Source organism: Callospermophilus lateralis, chromosome 19, assembly GCF_048772815.1.
Source record: "Callospermophilus lateralis isolate mCalLat2 chromosome 19, mCalLat2.hap1, whole genome shotgun sequence".
In the NCBI taxonomy this organism is placed as follows: domain Eukaryota; kingdom Metazoa; phylum Chordata; class Mammalia; order Rodentia; family Sciuridae; genus Callospermophilus; species Callospermophilus lateralis.
Window position 1 is genome coordinate 7,142,185 of NC_135323.1, and position 25,168 is coordinate 7,167,352.

Genomic DNA, 25,168 nt, shown 5'->3' on the forward strand with positions numbered 1-25,168 from the left:
CAGATAGGCACAGTTTCTGTTTTGTTTCTTTAGCCTTATTTAGGTTATATTTATTTATTATTTATTACAATTCCCCCACCTCAGCCTCCCAGTAGCTGGGACTACAGGTATATGCCACCCCACCTGGCTTAGGTTTCTTTTTAAACACACACACATATACACAGTTAAATTGTAAAAATTATCAGATACATATGAAGATATCCAAAACAAAATGCTCAGTTTAATAAATAGTTATAAAATTAATACCTAAGTAATCACCCCTTGGATTAAAAGATAAAATACTTATATAATAGATTTTTTTGCTAGATAATTCCTGACTATTTAGTTCTTTAATGCTTCCAAGAATATATTTTTAGTTTTCATCCAGCATTTACTTTTCACTGGAGGGATGATCCAAATGAGCTAGTCCACTATATTACCAGAGAGAATGGCAATAGCCTCTTTTTCAGAAATTTCCAGGAAAAAAATCTCACATTTCCTTGATTCTCACTAAGCATGCCTCCATGACAGATAATCCATGCAAGGGACTGCAAAGTGCAGATTGGTTTAGGCATTGGTTACATGATCTATCCCAAGCCCAGAATGCAGTCAACAGCAATGAAAATACATTGAGCTGAGAGCGGGAGGGGGTCAGACTCTCAGAAAAACAGGCTACAGGAAGAAAACCAAAACTGATATCCACCACACACTGGAAAAGATCATCAAACTGTTATTTGTCATTACTCTAGAGTGAAGAATTTTATTAGGATATGGAATAAAAAGGAAAAGTTATTTTTATCTTTTGTCTTTTATATTGTGTAAAATTTTCAGTACAAAGAGTTCCTGTATTTACTGTAAGTTTCAATGTATTGAAGATTTTTTTAAATCCCAGAAAAGTACATTCCAATTTGTAAAAGAATTCTGGGAAGTAGGACTTGGGATTAGGCACCTAACTTTACTTAATACCATACAGTTTCATGTATCACATTTGTGCTAAAGAGAGCAGTGAGAAAGGAAGGCAGTGTTTGGGGAACGAGAAGTTTTCCTCCAACTACCACCTGCGTGGGCTCTTTAGAATTTGAAAACCTCAGATTTGGAATTACTTCTATAAGCAGAACTCTCAGAAAACAGTTTCATACTATGTGAAAATATCTTCCCTATCCACCTTATGTCTAACCTTCAAACTCAACATCGAAAGTATCTTCCACCATTTCAGTGAGAGTCTTCAAAGTCTCACTCTTGGAAGGGATATAAACTAGTTGAAATTTATTTTTCACAGGAAACTGATGGAAGAAGTCTGGTAGCAAACTGACATCAATTGCACTGTAATTAGTAGCAGCTCTTTTTCTTGGGACACTATTAAAACGAAGATACAATACAACTGCAGAAAATAGTAATGGCATTAAGATTTCAAGCACTGTCATCAGAATCCTCCGCTTCTAAAATAAAAACAAAAGTTACAGGTTAACTCAAAATCACTCTAAGTCTCTATTGAGGAGAATGTTCTTCCATTTCGCATCCTTTCAAACGTATAATCCCAGTGGCTCTGGAGGCTGAAGCAGAAGAATCAAGAGTTCAAAGCCAGCCTCAGAAATTAGTAAGGCCCTAAGCAATTCAGCAAAACCCTGTCTCTAAGTAAAATATAAAAAAGGGCTGGGGATGTGGTCCCTGGGTTCAATCGCTGGTACCAAAAAAAAAATCCTTTCTTCTAGTCTCCCCATATAAAAAATGGGGTGGGGAGAATAATAGTTTAATAGAAACATCTCTATTAACTTTTCTTTTTTAAAATATCTTTTTTAGTTGTAGTTGTACACAATACCTTTATTTTGTTTATTTTTATGTGGTGCTGAGGATCGAACTCAGTGCCTCGCACATGCTAGGCAAGTGGTCTATCACTGAGCCCCAGCCCCTCTATTAACTTTTCTACAACACCACTGGTTGGAAATCAGACAATGATATCATCTTTCATAATGAGGGTTAACAGAATTACTATGGAAACATGACTTATTTGCAGAATAGTGCCCCTTTACAAGCAAAGTTCTTACTGTTTCTTTAACCCATTATTAGCAACCAATTTCACATAAACATTCAGTCATTCCCAAGAACCTACATACCATCATGAATAACTATACCTACCTTTAAGATGAAATTCTTCCAGAGAAGAAGTTTTAACTTCTTGAACACTGCCATTTTTCTAGCTGAAGGGGAAGGCTCAGCATTAGTCAGGAAACAAATGGGTGAAATGTTATGTGTAATGCAAGAATGCTAAGAGGTACTCTTATATCCTTGGACAACCTTCTTGCGGGCTTTCAGAGCATGATGCTGGCTGCTTTTTCTCCTACCTTTCCAGTTGTTCCTTGTCAGTCTTTTAAACTGACTCTTTCTCCTCTCCCCAGCCCTTATGGGGCTCAGACTGTGGACTCTTTTCCAGTAACACTCCTTAGGTGACCTAACTCAGCCCTGGATTAGGATCCAACTTCATGCTGAAGACTTCTATATTTGTACAACCAGCCTGCACCTTGCCTTAAGCTCTATTTCCAATTATCTAGTTGCCTGCTCGACATACCCACGTGTTTAATCTCAAAACTGACCTGGCCAAACCGGGCTATTCATATTCTTTCAAAAATAGGTCATTCCACAGTCTTCCTCACCTCAATTCATTCAGTTCTATTCTTTGAGTCATACAGGGTTATTCTTGGCTTTCCTCTCTCTTTCACAGCCCAAGTTTAGACCTCAGCAAATCCTATTGCCTCTACCTTTAAACACTCCCAGAATTCAACCCCCTTCACCACTTCTGCTCTTTATCATCCCTTGCCTCAATTTCTGCAGTAGCCTCTGCAGTGGCTTCATTACCTCTGACCTTGTTACCTTAAAATCCTTTTCCGAGCAGCATCAAGAGCAACCCTGTACAGTCAGATCCTGTCTGTTCTTCAGCTCAATACTCTTCAATGGCCCCAATTTCTCTCCAAGGAAAAGCCCTGCCCTCCAATGGCCTACATAGTTCTGGGGGACATAGCTCCTACTAGTGTTCTCATTTCATCTACTCTCTTCTACTTCCCTTCCCTTCCTCCTTCTCCAGCTCCTGTCAAGGCCCAGATGCTGTCTCTAAACACACAAAACTGCTGCTATATTTGGATTCCCCTCTGCCAGGTACAAGTACACACTTTATTCCTATGTTGGCATGGCCAGCTTTTCTATCTCTTTTGGATCTTTATTCGAAAGACACTTTCTCTTTGAAGACTTTCTTGACCATTCAAAATAAAATCTCAACATCTCTAAACATTTCATACAACTTTTCATGTTTATTCTTCTTGGCACCATTAAGCTATGTAGCATATTTATATACTTATTTAATCTTATTTCCTTAATAGAATGCATGTTCCATGAGGCATGGATTTTTTTTTTTTTTTTGTCTGTTTGTTCTACCACAGAACTGGGGAGGCATAAAAGCAGAGCTGGCACATAGTAAGTGCTCAGTAAATATTGAATTAAATGACTAATTGATTAAATAACTAAGAGATACATAGTCTTTGTAGGGTTATGGATGGAGTAGGAATGACTGTGAATAGATAAAAATACTTCTGGTTAGCAGAAGATTCCACCTCTTTTCAATCTTTTTGTTTATACTTTAATTTTTAGAAACCATTACTATAATAAAAATGAATTTTGCTTTACCAGAAAATATTTTTCCAGTAAGGAAAGAAAAAGATATACATCTTCCCTCAAGTGGAAGTACTCTTGCCTTTACACATTTGCAATTAAAGCAGTAGAGCTTATAAATATAGGGATAAACCTAGTTCTGGGCTGGATCACATCCTTTGTGTTACACTTTTAACAATACTGTTTTCTTAAACACAGAAAACTGTCTCTTTCTCATAACACAAGAATTTTAGAAGTAGCATCTTTAGGAATAAAAGCAGAGTGTACTCAAAGACGATGGTGGAAACTGGCCCCTCCACTGAATTGTCTGAAACAACTGTCTGTGGTGTCCACTAGGGACTGGTTCCAGGACACCCTTCCCTCCACAGATACCAACTATGTGGAAGCTCAAATCCCTTACATAAAACAGCACTGTTTTTGCATATAAACTATGTTTTTTTCTCCCATACTTTAAATTTAAATTATCTCTCGGTTACTTATCATGATAAATATAAATCAATATAAATCAATATAAATCCTATGTAAGTGGTTAGCATACTGCATCATTTAGGGAATCATGATAAGAAAAAAGACATGAACATGTTCAGTATAGACACAACTACCACTGGTCTAACTACATAGTCAACAATCTACAGCTAATTGAATCCATGGGTGTGGAACCCAAGAATACTGAGGGCCAACTGTATGTGCCAATTATAAGAGACTCACTTGATACCCCAATCACATGTAGATTGAAAGTGAAGGATGGAAAAAGCTCTTCCATGCAAATATAACTAAAAAGAGCAGGCTGACTATAATAATACTTGACAAAGTAGATTTTAAGCAAAAAAAAAAAATTACAGGAGAAAAAGGATATTTTACACTAAGAAAAAGGCCAATTCTTCAATAAGATAGAATGATTAATAATGACATCCTATCATTTATAGTAAAATAGATGAAACTAGAGGATATTATGTTAAGTGAAATAATCCAGACATAGAAAGACAAATGCTGCATCTTCTCTCTGATGTATGGATGCTAAAAGAGTTGATCTGAATATAGAAGAGTGGTTACTAGAGGCTGGGGAGTGGGGCATAAAGTGACATCAGATAACATTTAGCAAATGTGACATATTTATATAGGAGTAATAAGTTCTAGTGTTTGATAGCACAATGGGGTGACTATAGCTAGTGCACAATAATCTATTATATAAATAGCTAGAAGAGAGGAGCTTGAATTCTCCAAACACAAAGTAGTGACAAGGAGATAGAAATGTTTATTACTCTGATTTGATCAGTACATGCTTTATTTATGCACTTAAGTATCACACTGTACCTCATAAATGTGATTATTGTCTGTTCATAAAAAATCTAACTTGGTGTGGTGGTACATGCTTGTAATCCCAGCTACTCAAGAGGCTGATGCAGGAAGACTGCAAATTTGAGGCCAACCTTGGCAACACAGGGAAATCCTATATCAAAATAAAATTCAATAAAATGGACCAGAGGTATGGTTCAGAGGTAGAGTCCTTGCCTAATATGTGAGAAATCCTGAGTTCAATCCTCAGTACCACACACAAAAAAGTTTACAGAAATGAAAAGTTAACTGACCTAATTTGATCATTACACATTTATATCAAGTTATCTCACTGTACCCCATAACCATGTACAATTAGTAATTACATTTTAAAAATAAGCATGACCATAAAAGAAGATAAATATATACACACCAAACAACAGATATCCCAAAACACATTAAGCAAATATTGATAGAATTGAAGGGAGAAATGGACAATTCTACAATAACAGTTGCAGACCTTGAAAAATGCACTGCAAAATTTCTTTTCTCTTTTTAGTGCTAGGGATCAAACCCAGAACCTTGTGTATGCTAGGTAAGCACCCTACCACTGAGCTTCACTCCTAGCCCTCTATACTGCAAATTTAATAATAGATAGAACTAGACAGAAAATACAATACAATGTCTCTAACAAAGGAACCACACACAAACTATAGCACACATTAAAAGGATTATGCATGGGTAGCTCAGTGGTTGAGCGCTTGCTTTGCATGCATGAGGCACTAGGTTCAATCCTCAGCACCACATTAAAAAATAAACAAAATAAAGATATTGTGTCCATCTACAACTAAATATATATATATTTTATTTTTTTTTAAAGGATCATGCATCATGACCAAATGGGATTTATCCCAGGAATGCAAAGATGTTTCAACATAAGAAAATCAATCAATGAGTATGACAAAATTATGCTATGTACATGTATAAATACACCACAGTGAATTCTACTTTTATGTATATCTTTAAATCACCAATTAAGAATAAACAAATGAATAAATAAATGGAAGGTATGCCAGTAGAGCAGAGGGAAAGAACCGGGGGTGTGCGGGGGAGCACTGGGGACTGAAATGGAGTAAATTAAATTCCATGCATGTACAATTATGTCAAAAGGAACCCAAATTTTATTATGCACTGATAAAAGCAAAAAAGTACTTGACAAGTAAATGACTTACAATGTGCAAACCAACATGAAGGCATTATTTGGAAAAAAAGAAAACTAATCAATGTAATATATCTCATTAATAGAACAACAATAAAAATCCTACATGATCATCTCAAAAGATGCAGAAAAGGCAGTTGACAAAATTTAACACCTTTTGGTGATCAAAAATCTCAGCAAGTTATAATAGAAGATAATTCCCTAATATGATATAAGGTATTTATGATTAACCCACAGCTAACATCATAATGAATAGTAAAAGACTGAAAATTTTTCCCCTGAGGTCAGGAATAAGACAAAGATGCCTGCTTCTACCACTGGTATTCAACACTGTACTGGAAGGAAGTCCTAACTAGAGGAATTAGGCAAAATAAAATATTTGTTGACTTTTTCTTCTTTTAATGAATGAACTCCATGCAATGAATTTTCCTCTTAGTACTACTTTCATAGTCTCCCAGAGATTTCATTGTTGTGTCTATGTTCTCATTTACCTCTAAGAACTTTTTAATCTCCTTAATGTCTCTGTAACCCATTGTTCATTCAGTAGCATATTGTTCAGTCTCCAGATGATGGAGAAATTTTTATTTTTTCGTTGATTTCCAATTTCATTCCATTATGATATGATAGTATCTCTACCTTTTTGTATTTGCTAAGAGTTGCTTTGTGGCATATCATATGGTTCATTTTAGAGAAGGATCCATGTGCTGCTGAGAAAAAAGTGTATCCACTTGATGCAGACTTAAATATTCTATATATGTCAATTAAGTCTAAATTATTGATTGTATTATTGAAAACAAATGCCAAATGTTTTCTCTGATATAAGGAGGCTGACTCATAGTGGGGTAGGGAGGGGGAGCATGGGAGGAATAGATGAATTCTAAATAGGGCAGAGGGGTGGAAGGTAAAGGGAGGGGGACAGTGGATTAGCAAAGATGGTGGAATGTGATAGACATCATTATTCAAAGTACATGTATGAAGACACGAATTGGTGTCAACATACTTTATATACAACCAGAGATATGAAAAATTGTGCTGTATATGTGTAATAAGAATTGTAATACATTCTGCTGTCATTTATTTAAAATAAATAAATAAATAATAAACACCATCTGAGTTGAAAAGGAAGAAATAAATCTACATTTATTACAGATCAAATGACTATGTACATAGATAATCCAAAAATACACATGCATACACAACACAGGCATGCACATATACATATAAACTACTTGAGCTAATAAATAAATTCAGCAAAGTTTCAGGGGGCAAGCTCAACACACAAAAAACCAGTTGAATTTCAATACATTAGCAATGGACAATCTAAAAAGAAAATTAACAATTTTTACAACAGAATCCAGAAGACTAAAATACCCCAAAATAAAGTTAGCCAAAAAGGCAAAAGATTTGCACAATGAAAATATAACTATAAAGTTTGCTGACAGAAACTAAATAAGACCTAAATAAATGAGAAAACATCCCATATTCATGGATCTTTGGAATTAATATTGTCAAAATGGCAATACTCCTTGAAGAAGCCTACAGATTCAATGTAAATCTTACCAAAAATCTAACGACTTTTTTAAAGAAATGTAAAACCTCATCCTTGAATTCATATGGAACTTTAAGGAATAGCCAATATAATATTGAAAAAATAGGAGGATCCATGATTCCTGATTTCAAAACTTACTACAAAATGGGGCTGGGGTTGTGGCTCAGCGGTAGAGCACTTGCCTTGCGCATGTGAGGCCCTGGGTTCGATCCTCAGCACCACATAAAAATAAAGAAATAAAGGTATTGTGTCCAACTACAACTAAAAAACTTACTACAAAGCTGATTATCAAAACTGACTGGCACAGGATCCAGGCTCATAGTAGGCCTGGGCCCACCCCCTGCACCTGCAGGGCAGTCACCCACCAGAGGCTAGCCTCTGGAACAGGACCGCCCCTTCCTACTAGCAGACTACTGCAGGAGGTCAAGCTGGGCAGCCCAGATCCACCTACATAGACCTCTGCAGGCCCCCCAAATAAAATACTTGGGAATCAACTTAACCAAAGAGACAAAATATCTATATAATGAAAATTACAGAACCCTAAAGAAAGAAGTCAAAGAAGACCTTAGAAGATGGAAAGATCTAACCTTGCTCTTGGATAGGCAGAATTAATATTATCAAAATGACCATACTTCCAAAAGCACTATAAAGATTTAATGAAATTCTGATCAAAATCCCAATGACATTCCTCATAGAAATAGAAAAATCAATCATAAAATTCATCTGGAAAAATAAAAGACCCAGAATAGCTAAAGCAATCCTTAGCAGGAAGAGTGAAGCAAGTGGCATCACAATAACAGACCTTAAACTATACTACAGAGCAATATTAACAAAAACAGCATGGTACCGGCACCAAACCAGACTGGTAGACCAATGGTACAGAACAGAGGACACAGAGACTAACCCACAAAATTACAACTATCTTATCTTATACAAAGGTGCCAAGACATGCACTGGAGAAAATATAGCCTCTTCAACAAATGGTGCTGGGAAAACTGGAAATCCATATGCAACAAAATGAAATTAAACCCCTATCTCTCACCATGCACAAAACTCAATTCAAAATGGATCAAGGACTTAGGAATAAAACCAGAGACCCTGCATCTAATAGAAGAAAAAGTAGGCCTTTCCCTCCATCATGTGGGATTAGGCCTCAACTTCCTTAATAAAACTCTTTGGGCGCAAGAATTAAAATAAAAAAATCAATCAATGGGATGGACTCAAACTAAAAAGTTTCTTCTCAGCAAAAGAAATAATCTGTGAATAGAGAGCCTACATCTTGGGAGCAAATTTTTACCCCTCACAATCACAGCACTAATCTCTAGGATATAAAAAGAACTCAAAAAGTTAAACACCAAAAAAACAAATAACCCAATCAATAAATGGGCCAAGGACCTGAACAGACACTTCTCAGAAGAGGATATACAATCAATCAACAAATATATGAAAAAATGCTCATAATCTCTAGCAATTAGAGAAATGCAAATCAAAACTATTCTAAGATATCATCTCACTCCAGTCAGAATGGCAGCTATTATAAAGACAAACAACAGTGCTGGCGAGGATGTGGGGAAAAAGGTATACTCATACACTGTTGGTGGGACTGCAAATTGATGCAGCCAATATGGAAAGCAGTAAGAAGACTTCTTGAAAAATTGGGACTAGAACCACCATTTGACCCAGCTATCCCTCTCCTCAGTCTATTCTCAAAGGACTTAAAAACAGCATACTACAGGGACATAGCCACATCAATGTTTATAGCAGCACAATTCACAATAGCTAAACTGTGGAACCAACCTAGATGCCCTTCAATAGATAAATGGATAAAAAAAAATGTGGCATATACACACAATGGAATTTTACTCAGCAATGAAAGAGAATAAAATCATGGCATTTGCAGGTAAATGGATGGAGTTAGAGAAGATAATGCTAAGTGAAGTTAGGCAATCTCCCCCCCCCTAAAAAAAACAAAAACAAATGCCAAATGTTTTCTTTGATATAAGGAGACTTATTCATAGTGGGATAGGGAGAGGGAACATGGGAGGAATAAATGAACTCTATATAGGGCAAAGGGGTGGGAGGGGACAGGAGGGGGCATGGGATTAAGAATGATTGTTGAGGGCCACAGTCAAGTCAAGATGGCGCCTGGCACTTTGCCAGGAGGAGTGGTTTGTGAAGTAACGCCAATGAGTCATAAAGATGATGAGGATTCCTTAATGACTGCTGTATCTAGATGATGTTAATTAAGTTAAGCTGTGTGTAATTAATTATGTATATATACCTCTGCTGTCCCGTAATAAAGCGGCTCCCGCTGTTTCAACCTTCACAAGTTGCTTGTCTCCCCACCCCGCTCCCCGGTTATTTTGCCCAGCCAGACTGCAGCAAATGATGGTGGAATATGATGATCGTTATTTTCCAAAATACATGTATGAAGACACAAATTGGTGTGAATATACTTTGTATACAACCAGAGATGTGAAAAATTATGTTCTATATGTGTAATAAGAATTATAATGCATTCTTCTGACATATATAAATAAAAAAACTGATTAAGTGGGGCTGGGGATATAGTTCAGTTAGTAGAGTGCTTGTGTCGCATGCACAAGGCCCTGGGTTCAATCCCCAGAACCACACATACACACACACACAAATAAGTAGATAGTTATATGTAGAAAAATGGAAATAGATACCTAGCTTTCACCCTGAACAAAAGTCAAATCAAAATGCATTAGAGACTTAGGAATTATACCAGAAATCTTGCAGCTGCTAGAGCCAACACTCCATTATATTGGTGCTGGCACTGCCTTCCTTAATAAGACCTCTGAAGCAGAAGAAATAAAACCAAGAATCAATAAGTAAAATTGAATCAAACTAAAAAGCTTCAATAAGCAGGATGTCATCAAATTAAAAATCAATAAGTGGGATGCCATCATATTAAAAAGCTTCTGCACAGCAAATAAAATGATTAAGAGCAGAGAAAGCCTATAGAATGGAAGAAAATCTTTGCCAGCTACTCCTCTAATAAATAATTAATACCCAGATTATAAATATATTTTTTTTAATTTTTAAAAATATTTTATTTTTTAGTTGTAGATGGACACAATATCTTTTTTTTTTTTTAATGTGGTGCTGAGGATTGAACCCAGGGCCTCACACATGCTAGGCGAGCACTCTACCGCTGAGCCACAACCCCAGCCCTATAAATATATTTTAAAACTCAGAATATATAAAGAAATCAAAAAACTTAATACCAAAAAAAAATCCAGTCAATAAATGGCAAAAGAGCTCAAGTGACACTTCTCTAATGAAGAAACATAAATGCCCAACAAATATAGGAAAAAAATGTTCAACATCTCTAGCAATCAGTGAAGTGCAAATCAAAATTATACAAAGATTTCATCTCACTCTAGTCAGAATGGCAATGATCAAGAATACAAACAATAATGCTGGCAAGAATATGGGGGGAAAGGTACACTCGTACACTGTTGGTGGGACTGCAGACTAGTACAATCACTCTGAAGAAAACAATATGGAAATTCCTCAAAAACTAGGAATGAAACCACCATATGAAATAGCTATCCCATTCCTTAGTGTTTTCCCCCAAAGAACTAAAATTAGCATATTATAGCAATACAGCCACCTCGATGTTTTTGGCAGCACAACTCGCATAGCTAAATTATGGAATCAACCCAGATGCCTGTCAGTAGATAAAAAGATTAGAAATTATGGTATATATACACAATGAAGTTTTACTCAGCCATAAAGAAGAATTAAATTATGGTATTTGCTGGTAAATGAATGGAAATGGAGAACAACATGCTAAATGAAATAAGCCAGACTCAAAAACCTCAAAGGTCAAATGTTTTTTCACATATGGAAGCTGGAGTAAATTAAGAAAAGGAGAGGACAGGATGGGATATCATAAAGATATAGGGAAGGAGTTAGGGTTGTAGCTCAGCAATTAGGCACTTGCTTAGCACAAGTGAGGTCCTGGGTTCAATCCTCAGCACCATATAAAAACAAATAAATAAAATAAAGGTTAAATTATTAAAAAAACAAAAGATATAGGGAAGATTAGCAGTGCAGAAGGAGGAGATCAAGAGGCAAAATTGAGGAAAAGAAAAGGGGAGGCAATGTGGAATGAGTGATTAAAATATCATATTATGTGCATATATAAATATACCACAGGTAATTTCATCTTTATGTAAAAGTAAAAAGAACCAATCAAAATTGAATAAATAACTGAATGAAAGGAAGTCTAGCAGAAGAGAGGAAGGAGAAGGGGAAGAGGAGGGAGGACAAGAGGGAAAAGTGGGGAACGGTGAACTGAAATTGAATTCCATACCTGTATGATTTTGTTAGGATGAACCCATAATACTTTAAATAAAGATTAAATTTTTAAAAACTGGCATAAGAATTGACATATCAACCAATAAAACAGCATTGAGAGTCCAGAAATAAACCCAAACAATTAATTTTTGACAAAGGTGCTATCTTAGTCTGTTTGGACTATTATAACAAAATACTATAAACTGGGAGCTCATAAGCAACAGAAATTTATTTCACAGATTGGAAGGCTGGGAAAGATGAAGGTACTAGCAGATTTAGTATCTGGTGAGGGCCCACTTCTTAGATGGCTGTCTTTTTGCTACAAGCTTACATAGCAGAAGGAGGCAAAGGATCTCAGATCTCTTTTATAAGAGCAATAATTCTGCTGGATGAGATGCCTGAAGCAGGAAGACCATAAGTTCAAGGTTAGCATGGGCAATTTAGCAACATCTTGTATCAAAATGCAATTTTTTAGGGCTGAGGCTATAGCTCAGTGGTAGGCACGTGCCTGACATGTGTGAGGCACTAGGTTCAATTATTAGCACCATGTATAAATAAAGGTCTATCAATAACTAAAAAAAAATTTTAAATACTATTTTTTAAACAAGGCTGAGGATGTAGCTCAGGGATAGAGGGCTTGTCTGGCATGTGTGAGGCTCTTTATTCAATCCCCAGTGCTGTGGGGAAAAAAGAGTATTAATTCCATTCATGAGAGTTCTGCTTCCATGACCTAATCACTTTCCAAAGGCTCTAAATCCTAATTCCATCACCTTGCAGATTAGAATTTTAATACATGAATTTTGTGAGGGCACAGACATTCAGACACAGCAGGTGCCAAGACTATTTAATGGGAAAAGAATAGTCTCTTCAACAAATAGTGCTGAGCCAGCACCTGTGCATGCTTGAGACCCAGGGTTTGATCCCAGCAAATACACACACACACACACACACACACACACACACACACTCTGGGGTGAGAAGAAAGAAAGAAAACAAAAGACCCGGGTCGCATGCCAGGCAAGCGCAGTACCGCTTGAGCCACATCCCCAGCCCCATGACAGAGTCTTAATGACCACAAAGAAAGGCAGTACCTCCCAAACAAAAGCTAAATACAGTTAAACTCTATATGTTTACAAGTATTTTTAAAATATCTTTATGGAGATTCTGCAAGGAAAACAATCATTGTCATTGTATATGTGACTATCGCTATTCTATAACAACCTTTTACCCCTGGGGGGAATAAGTTTCTATAATGTGTTTTCTTTATATTTCTTCAAAACATAGATATTGTTTTTATGGACGAAAGCTTAAATTAGAAAGAGGAAACGAATAGATAACAGGTAAGGAAATAAAACTTTGAATATAAATTCCTCAATGTCCAGGACTACTGGTTCCAGGAACCTCTTTAGACATACAAATCCACTGATGTTCAAGTCCTTTATATAAAATTGTGTATTTGCAAATAACCTGTACACATTTGCCCATATACTTTAATTCATTTCTAAATAATTTATAATATCTTATACAATGTAAATACTATGTAAATAGTTGTTATACTATATTGCTTAAGGAATAATGACAAGAAAAAAATGTTTGAGGCAGGCACAGTGACACATGACCAAAAGTCACAGATACTTGGGAGGCTAAGAAGTTTTCAAGAGTTCAAGATTAGCTTGGACAACATAGCAAGACCCTGTTTCAAAAGGGGAGAAAGGAGGTGGAGGCGGAGGAAGAGGAGGAGGAGAAAAAAGTCTGTACACATTTGGTAAGGATATGATTCACACTTGGTCCAATCCACACTTGATTAAATCTGCCAGTGCATAGCCTGCAGCTATGGAGGGCCAACTATAATCCATTAGCACATCTAGCCAACACAAAAGGGCTCAAAATCACAGACAGTTTAAGTAAGAAAAAAATGGGGAAAAAATAATGCATAGAAAATTAAATGCTTTATTCAACTTGATACTAATAAATTTGGCAAACTACTTTAGGTGAGTTGATTGGGTAGGAAAATAGCAACTCTCACCTTATTCCAGAAAAAAAATAGAAGAAAAATGTCTAAGAGGCAGAGTTTCACTATGCTGCCCAGACTGATCCTGAATTTGTGATACTCCTGCTTTAGCATACAGAGTAGCTGGGTTGGAGAGATTCATACCACCACTCCTAGTCAGGAAGAGATTTTTTTTAATGTAAAATTTTTTTCAAATAAACTATTAAATATTGAGAAAATTGTTAACGAGCCTTCCAAGCAATTTAAGTACAAAAACTCAAAGTGGTCAGTTATTTTCAACAAGCTAGGGACCATTCTGATACAATTTAAACTAATCCATAAGCACAGAGAAAGAAACTCCCAGTTATAGAAATCAGGTTAACATAACTGATAACAAAATCTTACAATAACACAGAATATTTTTTAAAAGTAACCAAAACCCACCATTAGTGAAGAGAACATGATGTAGATTCCTCGATAACACAAAGACTCCAATAGAGTATTAAAAAAATAGTATACATAAGCAAATGGGAAAGTCACTACAGAAACCCAGGAATATTTCACTGTTCTTATAATTATGATTTTTATCAGGGTAATTCACCATATTGTTTGGTAAAAGGAATAAAAACATATTATCATGTCAACAAATACCCAAAAGGCACTTGATAAAATTCACCATCTATTTTTGGATTCTTCTTCTTCTTTTTTAAATCTTTAGAAAAAGGACACATCTATGACATGCCAAAAAATACATATCTCAAATCAAAGTACTTTCTGGCATCTTTGCTTTTGATTTTTGACAACTAGAAACATTTATAGTTAAGATGAAGCCATGACTAGAATGCCAACTCCAACGTTATTTTCTAACATTGTTCTGGAAAGGCCAAGACTGTTCTGAGTCACTGAGTCCAATTTCTTTTTTTTTTTAATATTTTTTTTTAATTGTAGTTGGACACAATACCTTTATTCCATTCATTTATTTTTATGTGGTGCTGAGGATCGAACCCAGAGCCCCCGCACATGCTAGGTGAGCACTCTACCACTGAACCACAATCCCAGCCCCTACTGAGTCCAATTTCAAGGGCTCTCCCTTCCCAAGCATGCTGGGCCAAGGGGATGAGATAGTGAGATGGAGGATATGAGATCAGGTCTGGCACAAAGCTAAATCTGTTGGCAGAAAGGTCAGAAGAGTACATTTATCTAACTGGTCTGAACAATTTGGGTGTCTTTAATTAATTGGTCCATTCATTCAGAGGATGTTCCTTTATCTAAAAGCAAGTGGGGAGGGGGCAGAGGATCACTGTTGGCAGTTCCTCAGCAGGTATAGTAGCCTATACTGTTCTCAAAAAATGATTCGTATGAGCTCTGGGTAACACTGCATTAGTAAAGTTAGATGACAGGGTGAATCCAGTGGCAATAAATACAGGTAAAGGGGAATGAGTTATGATTATTTACACATTAAAAAACTCTATACACAGAAAAAAACAACAAGCAAAAAACTATAAGAAACAGTAAAAGGTAAGGTGTAAGGCCATTTATACAATTATTAGGTTAATAAGAACAATGGCTTTCCTATAAACAGATTACTAAGAAATCATAGTTCAAGAAGATATCACTTTGACAATTGCACCATGAGAATATATTTAGGGATAAATGTAATGGGTTATATGTAAGACATATATGTGGAAAACTATCAAGAAACACAAAATAAAGCTCAGTTAAACAGAGATATATAACTTGTCCTTTTATAGAATCAATACTGTGAATATAATAATTCTCCTAATCTACACATTTTAAAAAACTTCAATGGAATTTTATAAAACTGACTATGAAATCCATATAGAACATAAAGCTGTAAGACTAGTCAAAAAATTCTGAAAGGTATAGATATCGATCAGAGACTATCCAAAAAATGTTGCTAAATAACTTTATTGATTAAAACAATATTATGCTAGTATAGTAAGAGACAGCCCAATAAAATTTTTAAAAGAAGGTTGGGGTGTAACTCAGTGGTTGATTTCTACCTACAATGTGTGAAGCTCTGAGTTCAATCTTCAGCACCGCAAAAAAAAAAAAAAAAAAAAAAATTAAAAATTAATTTTTTTAAAAAGGATCTAACATAGACCTAAGTACAAACAGAAATTTAGTATGTGATAAAAGTAACATTTCACATAGGTCAAAGTAGCATTATTAGTAAATAGTTTTGATACCTATTTGCCCAACAACTTAGGTGAAACAGACCAACTCCCTGAAAGCTGCCAACTACCAAAATTCACTTAAGAAGAAATGGATAATTTGAAGTTCTATATCTATTAAAAACTATATTTGTAATTAAAATCCTTCTGAGGAAGAAAATCCTGACCCAAATGTTTCATTGGTGAATTCTAGCAAACATTTAGAGAAACATATTAATTCTATACATTCTTTTCCAGAAAATAGAAAAAGAGGAACTACTTCACCACTCATTCATGAGGTAACCCTCACCTCAATATCAAAGCCTTTTAAAAACACTATGTGAAAAATATGTAGTAAAAATACAATGTAATTCATCACATTAAGAGACAAAGAATAAATCAGTCTGGAAGTGGTGGTGAATGCCTGTAATCCCAGCTACTCAGAAGCTGTCCTCAATCTGATAATTGACATCTACAAAAACCTACAATTAACATACTTCATGGTCAAAGACTAAATGCTTTGACTGGGAGCAAACCAAGATACCTAATCTCATTACTCTTATTCAACATCATATCAGAAGTCCTAGCTAGTGCAATACGGCAAGAAGAAATAAAATATATACAGATTGAAGAGGAAGAAATGAAAGTATCTCTCTTCCCAAAAAACCCTAAGAAATCTACACAAAGTATTCTACAAGAGAGATTAGTAAAACCATAGAGATGGAGGGATTGGGGTAGTAGCTCAGTTGTAGAGTGCTTGCCTCGAATGTATGAGGCACTGGATTCAATCCTCCGCACCACATAAAAATAAATAAAAAATAAAGGTTTTGAGTCCATCAACAACTAAAAATATTTTTTTTAAATTATAGAATTATAGAACAAAACCAGTGCTTGCTGAGAAAGGTGGAGAGCATCAGATACAAAAGAGACAACATAAGGAAATCTAGGGGGATGATGTTTGAATTTGGTTGCGGTGGCAGTCACACAACTCTCTGAATTTGTCAAAATCCATGGAATTGTAACTAGAGTTTACTATACAGAACTAGAAATTTCATTGATTAATTTTTTGAACCATTGAGAAAATTGACTAGCTCACTCCAGCAAAATAAACTCCACATATATGAAGATTTGAACATATTACATTTAATTATAAAAGTGCTGTTAAGAAAAACTGGGTATTTTATATCCTTAGAATGAGGACAGTTTTTTGTTTTGTTTTGTAAGCATGACCTATAATCTGGAAACTATCAAAAAAACAGACTCATGAACCTGATAACACAAACATTAACAATTTTCCTTGAAAAAAAAAAATGTTAAAAGCCAGATAACAATCTGCAGAGAAAAACACTTGCAACATGTTTGCAGAAGCACCTCTTCCTTTGAACTGGGACCCCACCTTCCACCAAGACACACTTAATGGAGAATTTCCCAAACACTGGAGAGAGATACCAATGTCAAATGTCCAGCCTACATATCTGAAAAGAAAACTGCAGAACTACACCCCTATGGACAAATCTATCCATTTACATAATAGAACACTGAACAAGAAAAAATTTAAATGATGAAAATTTAAGGGGATGATAATCATGGTTTGATTTTTAAACTTTTTCAACAATGATGTATTCAAACAACACTTAAATGAAAATTTAAGTTAATTTTAGAATATGTAAATGGTCTATACAAATCATCCCCCCAAATTTTCTAAATGGTTAAAAGCTGTGAAAAATGACTATATTTTTAAGCAAGAGACTTTCTTTGGACAAATACAGTAATACAAATACAGTAATGTTATAGTTCCTGTAGTACAACATAATCTCTAAATACCCTGAGGTATTCCATGTATTTATACCGATTTCCTGCAATTCACAGTTTATATTATTTTCATTTGCTACTAACTATATATTGTTGGGGGCTCAATTCTATTAAAGTGTAGATAAGCATTTTATTCACATTTTTATTTCAAATTTCATTTTGCATATAGTAAGCATACAATAAAAACGTATGTTGAATTGAGTAGATCTGCTTTGTTTGATCCAGAGGAACGTTCTTCTTCAATATCCACACCCTCATCTATCTAAAGGAAATTCTGATCAGTCAGCTCTGTTCCTAGTTTTGGTTCTGAGGAACTGGGGTCAGATTTAGAAGGGGCTGAACAGAGTCGCAAGTTCTAACCAATTAAAGTTGCAAATAGCAAGCACTGGCGTTTGAAAGGAAAGATCGAGCAGCCGCCTGAAGAGGTCTCGATGGCCGGGCTCAGACAGTTTTCTGGCAGTGAGCAAGGAATGGGGAAGACATTCTGGTTTTACTGGGGTGGGCGGCTACAGTCTGTGAGGAATGACGGGGAGAAAGGTTTTTGAGATGTTTGCAGCACATTTATGGTCCACTCCAGATAAATGCTGTCACTTCCCCTGCGTGCCCATCTTGTTTAGTACGTAAGCGTCAGGCCTGGTGATAAGACTCCACCCTGCGTGTTCTCATCTGACTCCCACGGGGAAAAAGTCCAAAGAAAAACAAAACCTTTCCGTTTGCTATATTACCATTTCGACTTTAGGGATAGGAAACTGGGGTTCAGAAAGGTAAAATTACATGCCTAACTAGCTACGGGGTCAGAGGCCAGGTCAGTGTGACGGCTCCGCTGAACAAGCATCTTGCTAGCGACCCTCTGCAGGCCCTCTGAGGCCGGGAGAGAGCGCCCCGCGCCGGGCCCAAGCCGGCCCGACCTCGCTTCCCTGCGAGAGTTACCACCACAGCTACAAGGCCGCCGCGCCCTTCGTCCCTCCTCCCCGGGGCCGGGGTCGGGGATGCGAGGTCGACGGTACCCCTGGCGCGCCTCCGTCTTGTCCGCGCCTCACTCACCGCGGGCGTCGCGCCGGGTGTGGCTGGTGGCACTTAGGGACCCGCTGGCCTCGACTGTTGGCCCCGCGCCGCCGCCGTCCACGCTCGGGATCTGCCCCCAGCCCCGCGACCTGGGACCCACGCCCCCTCCCGCCCGAGGAGACCCCATTGACCCCGGCCCCGGGACCCTCCTGCCTGAGGAGACCCCACTCGACCCTCGGTGACAAAAAGGGCCGGAGGAGACATAGGAAAGGGAACTGGAAAAACGGCCGTGATTACTTCAACCGCGTGTAAACGCAGGTCTCGAAAGCGCTTCTGGTTGGGTCGGCGGGCCTACACCTGCTAGCGGAGCCAGGCACTCAGAAGTCCGGCCGCACGCCCCCTGCTGGGCACTGCGCAGACTCAGGAGGTGGCCTGAGGCGAGCCGCATAACCGCAGGGTAGCCCACTGCGCATGCGCGAAATCGCGCGCCCCCTGCCGGACGTAGGCGCCATATCCGGGTCACCACACAAGCGCGGAATTCTGAGGGCGCACGCGCAATACGGCGCGCCCCCTGTCGGACGTGAACGACCCGTCGGGACACTGCGCAGACGCGTTATCGGGAGGGCTGAGGCGGCGGGGGCGGACCCCGCACCTGCAGGGTTGGCCCCCTGCGCACGCGCGAGCCAGCGCGCCCCCTGCTGGAGCTTGAGCGGCCCGGTGCGTTGGTCAGCAGTAGCGGGTCACAGGCGCCCCCTCCCCGCAGGGCAGCCTCGCGGCTGTCTCCGCGGCTACCGCTGCTCCTGCGAGGCTGGAGCGGAACTGCGAGGCCGAGGGAGGGGACCCTGCGAAAGGGCCGCGCGCCGGCCGCCGCCGCCCCGACGCTGAGGGTCGGTGAGTGCTGCCGGGACCCGCCGCTCGCGCGCTGGCTCGCAGCTACGGGGGCTTCCCGCCCGCGCCCCGGCCTCTCCCGGACCTCGCCCCAGTCCCATCCTGCCGCGCCCAACCGCCCGCGCGGGATTTTGCAGGTGCGCCTCCCCGGCGCCCGCAGCTCTGGGTGTGACCCAGTCCTGCGAGCTGCCCAAGGATCGGCGAACAGGAACGAGCTCGGGCAGCCAGGCCGCTGCGGAATCCTGCGTGCGGCGGGCCCAGCAGGTGGACCGACAGCCGCCGCCCTCTCTGCGCCGGCGATGCCGGCTGCGGCGGAGCAGGCCCGCCGCACGCTCCCCGCGGGTCTCGATGGATCCCGACGTGGGTTGGGGTGCCTTCGATGTGGTAGTCTGCCCTACTTCACCTGCCCCCGCCTGCGAGTCTCACGCGGGCTCAGGGGTCCCCCGTCACGGGTGGGAGTTGGAGACGCCCGGGTGTGTGGGACAGGACAGGGGAGGGAGCCAGCGGCGCAGGCGACGGGCCGTGTGTCTGTGCGTGCTGGTGCTCCCAGAAGCGGCAAGCCCCGGAGGGTGCAGGTGGCCTTACTGCATGCATGAATGCCCCTCCTCCTCTTCTCCTATGAGGCTTGTCTTGGAGGGTATTTGTCTTCCCATTTGCCTCCTGGTCTGGGAGCTCCTTGAAGCACGGATGGATCTTGCTGGTGTTTGCATTCCTGGCACCTAACAGGCACTCACGAAATGCTCCTGGATTTAGTGGCCGAGGCATCCAGGCAGCATTTAAGGGGTTGAATTCCATTCGGTTCTCCTGAGCAATCGTATCATTTAATTAAGAAGGGTTTGGGGCTACCTTTGGTAAACTTGAAGAGGCTAAGTAAGTCAGTTTTGGAAAGCTTGCCTCATGAGAGAAAGTAGAAAATCAGTTAAAAAAAAAAAAAATGGATGTCATAGGGATCTCCTCCGTTAACAGTTTTAACTGCTTAGAGAGTTGTTGTTTTTTTTTTTTATTTTATTTTGGTTTTTCTTTTTTTTTAATCGAACCCTTATTATAGCTGACCAACAGGATGACATCTTTCCTTCTCTAACGTGATCTACCACTGTTCTGACCAGATGACATTTTGGAGCACGAGAGGGTCGCTCCAAGTAGTTTTTTAAAAGTCTACCCTTTCACAGCATATGTCCAGGTAGCCTCATGGGAATCTCTTTTGATTTAGCCTCAACTAAAAGGCCTAAATCAGAGTCCTGGATTTATAGTTTCTCCTGCATCCCTTCTGCCTACAAAAGCAAAAGGCTCCTCTGCTATGAGTCTATCCAGGGGCAACATTCTAGAATTCTGGGGACTACCCATCACTGCTGTAACAAGCAAGGTTCTATGTTCCCTGCTCTTGAGGACCTTAGAATGGAATTAAAGAGATGATTTATTCACAAGTAACTGTGGCATAAGACAGAATGAGATAAATGCCACATGACACACCCAGAAAAGGAGTCACAGGTGTACAGAGGTGGAAGAAAGGTGACTTCAACAGGAACAGAAGGTCTGAACCCAGACTGCACATTACAATCACCCACAAAAACTTCCTGAGCCCCAAATCTCTGGGGGGGGTGGGCCTCAGACACTGGTTTCTACCTGAAAGCGCCTTGGAAGCTTCGTTGTGGAGCCAAAATGAAGAACGCCTACACTAGGCTTATCAGAGACTGCTTCACAGAGGGCCTGGGGCTAGAAGTGGGCTGGGGAATGATAGATAAGGCTTCAGAGCCAGATGTGTTGGGTGATATTCCAAGCAACAGAGACACTGTGTGGGGAGAGAAAGGCCTATCACTGCAGGCAGTGCCAGTTCCCCTGAATGGCTCAAGGCAAAGGTAGATGGGTACCTTTGTTGGAGCCATGTAATGAGCTCCTTGCTGCCTTGCTTGTTACAGAAGAACCATGGTTACTTCTCTCTGGGGATTCTTGTTACCTCATGTCTTCCACCTGGGAAGATAGAAAGGCCAGCCGGATGAGGAATGGACACAAGGGTGATAAAGGCAGGCAGCAATGCAAATTTTGTGAAACTCTCCTGAGAACCCACTTTGGGCCACATATTTGGCTTACAATCTCTGTGGACCCCTACCAAGAGCTTCTGGTCCTAAGGAGAGTGCTGCCTCCCTCCCTGGACAGAATAAGAGGTAGTGAATGTGCACCCCAGTGGCCTAGGCCTGCAGAGCAAACCACAACAGTGTCAGACCCAGCCTCTGGGGCTCGAAAACAATGGCTATATAATGGCTATAGATTTGTGCCTCCCTCATCTTCACAAGGGCCACTGTTGTCCTCAGGTATTTTTCTGTGTGAAAGGATTTGAATGTGCAACCTCATGTATATCATTTATTATAAATGATGGCCATCTACTACTGTCCTGACATGGACATAGAAGTACACAAACATGTGGACCTCTTATTTATCTATTACCAGGGATTGAACCCAGGGATGCTTACCCTATGAGCCACATCCCCAGCCCTTTTTATTTTTTGAAACAGGTTTCATTAAATTGCTTAGGGCCTCACTAAGTTGCTGAAGCTGGCTTCGAACTTTCGATCCTTCTGCCTCAGCCTCCCAGGCCACTGTGTTCAGCCAAAAATGTGGACCTATTAAAGGATTGAGAGCTGAAGTCAACATGATTAAATTTTCTCTAACACATTAATAGTACAGAAACTATCATATAAACATGCTCTTAAACATGAAAGCCATGTGATCAAGTCCACATTCGTAAATGCTTGGTTAAAACTAAGTCCTAACATTTGAAGGCCTGGTTCTAAGTTCTGGTTTGATTCAGGTCCCAGTTCTAATGTCATTTACAGATAAACATGGTACATAGACTGTGCTTCTGTGCCAGAGTACTTGTTTTTATTTTTATTTTTTAGTTGTAGATGGACACAATGCATTTTTTAAAATGTATTTTTAGTTGTAGTTGGACATAATAAGTTTATTTTATTTATTTATTTTTCTATGTGGTACTGAGAATCAAACCCAGTGCCTCACACATGCTAGGCAAGCTACAGCCCCAGCCCAGAGTACTTGTTTTTCAGTTCCATTATCCAATCACGCAAAGACCCTTGATGAATTTAGGCTGATGTTTGTTCAGGGGCTGTCAGGGAAGGTGGAGATTCTGGTTTCTGAGGTTTCCTCTTGTGTTTATGTAGATGGTATTCTTCTAGAATCCTTGGCACATAAACACATAATTATGAAAACATCTTATATTGGTTTACTAGTCAGCTCTGCATTACTATAACAAATATCTGAGATAAAACAATTTATAAGGAGGAAAGGCTTATTTTTTTTAGAGTATTTTCTTTCCTTTTTATATGTACATGTATTTTATTTATTTTTTTTTACGTGGTGCTGAGGATCGAATCCAGGGCCTTATACATGTGAGGCGAGTGCTCTACCGCTGAGCCACAACCCCAGCCCCCCACCACCCCCCAAGGAAAGGCTTATTTAGACTAACAGTTGTAGAGCTTTCATACTCAAATAATTGGTCCCATTGCTTTGGGGCCCTTGTGTGATAAGGAAGACATGATAGAAAAGCTGTTCATCTCATGGCCAGGAAGCAAAAGAGTAAGGCTGGGGTCCCACTGTCTCCTTCAAGGCACACCCCAATGGCCTAAAAACCTCTTAAAGTTCCACTTCCCAATAATACTAACCTGGGGACTTAGTCTTAACCATAGGCCTCTGAGGCCACTCATGATCCAGATCACAGGATGTTTTACAGACATCCGTTCTTGGCACAGATTATGTTGAAAAGCCATAACTCTGACAGATGGTCACCTTTTCCTTGAAGAAGCAGATTTGAATGTGTTTGTTTAAAAGAAAAAAAGCTAAATGACACACTGCTACAGCCATTTGTTACTTTTTTAAAAGTTTCCAGATTTCACAAAGAAATATCCTTACCTCTTTTAATTCTTTGGCTCTTTGAAGAATTAAGTTACGTGCTGACCAGTGAACTACTTTGTCACAAGAGACATTCATGGTTACATCCCAGATCACTAGAGTATGGTAAAGCTCTGACTATTTAAGTGCCTTGGTTTGTTTTTGTTTGTTTGTTTTAATTAACCACAACATGATATCTTGAAGCATGAGAACTGCAACATCCTGAGATGCTAAAGTAAAGTTGTGGGTGAGGGCCCGCGTCACTCCACGCGTCACAGGCTCCTCTTCCATCAGGATGAGCACAAGGGCCCATCCACATGTTAAATATGAGTAAAGCCAGTTTCTCCTCATTTTGAAAAGAAAAATAAAAGTAGCATTTAAAAATTTTATTTTTGTTGTAGATGGACACATGCCTTTATTATTTTTATTTATTTATTTAGTTAGTTGTTGATGGACCTTTTTATTTTATTTATTTATATGTGATGCTGAGAATCGAGCCCAGTACTTCTAGCATGCTAGGCAAACATTCTACCACCAAGCTACAATCCCAGCCCCCACAATGCCTTTATTTTATTTATTTATTTTTATGTGGTGCTGAGGATCGAACCCAGTGCCTCACATGTGCTAAGCTAGTTCTCTGCCACTCAGCCCCAGCCCCAGCCCACAAGTAGCTTTTTGAGCATTCCTTCATTATCATGTATTGTCTCACTTTCCCCCTCTGGAGTCCACTGGTATGGTTCACAGGTGGGACCATGCCCCCCAAATGTGCCTGTAGCATTCCCCTCTTTATTTAAAGAATATTTATTGGTGTTTGAGCATTTCATCTGCAGATTCCATTGAATTAGAAAAATTCAAATATGTGTACTCTCTTCCCTCCCCCCCGGAAATGATTGTGTACTAGGCAAAAGACTGGACAAAATCACATATCTTCCTGCCACGTCACATCATGTGGGAACCACTCCTACCCCCTTTTGGGGCAGTACCCGAGGCCTTGGTGATGTGAAGCTGGATCTGCTTCCCCTTTTGGCTCATTCCCTGCAACTCCCACCCCCATGTCTATGTTCAGTTTTCACAGCAACCTGCCCTGACTTCTCCAAAATCCTGGAGTCCCCCCACCTCCACCCTACTGATGAGTAACTCAAGACTGGTCTCTCTGCCCTCTCTGTCTTATTATCACACAGAGAAGTCATTGTTTTCTCCAGAATCTGTGGTACTGTTCTAACTTCATTTATAGCAGTTATAAGACAGAAGAATTTATGGTTTGTGAGTTCCTTGGATTGAGAACACTCTTTTCACTAGCAAATTCTTAGCCCTTGTACAAGTGCCCATCACAGAGTAAGCCCCTGGCAGATGTTCATGGATGAATAAATGCTGTTTGTCCTGTGTAT

General features: G+C 39.4%; 2 protein-coding genes across 5 annotated transcripts in view; one reads left to right on the forward strand and one right to left on the reverse strand.

The window, feature by feature from the left end:
- Positions 1-19,148, reverse strand: part of LOC143385399 (ATP-binding cassette sub-family A member 17-like) — a 101,027-nt gene extending 81,879 nt beyond the window's left edge. Inside the window, 3 exon segments of the mRNA XM_076840874.2 lie at positions 1,157-1,418; positions 2,116-2,177; positions 19,032-19,148. Coding sequence (XP_076696989.2) covers positions 1,157-1,418; positions 2,116-2,169 — 316 coding nt within the window. The 5' untranslated portion in view covers positions 2,170-2,177; positions 19,032-19,148.
- Positions 19,149-19,692: 544 nt separating this feature from the next.
- The window catches only part of Abca3 (ATP binding cassette subfamily A member 3), a 49,934-nt gene continuing 44,458 nt past the window's right edge, over positions 19,693-25,168 (forward strand). For 3 of the 4 annotated variants that reach the window (XM_076839922.2, XM_076839925.2, XM_076839924.2), the window contains exon 1: positions 19,693-20,017. The gene's annotated coding sequence lies outside the window, so the exon portion shown is untranslated. The remainder of the gene's footprint in view (positions 20,018-25,168) is intronic. The other variant, XM_076839923.2, reaches the window with a different exon arrangement.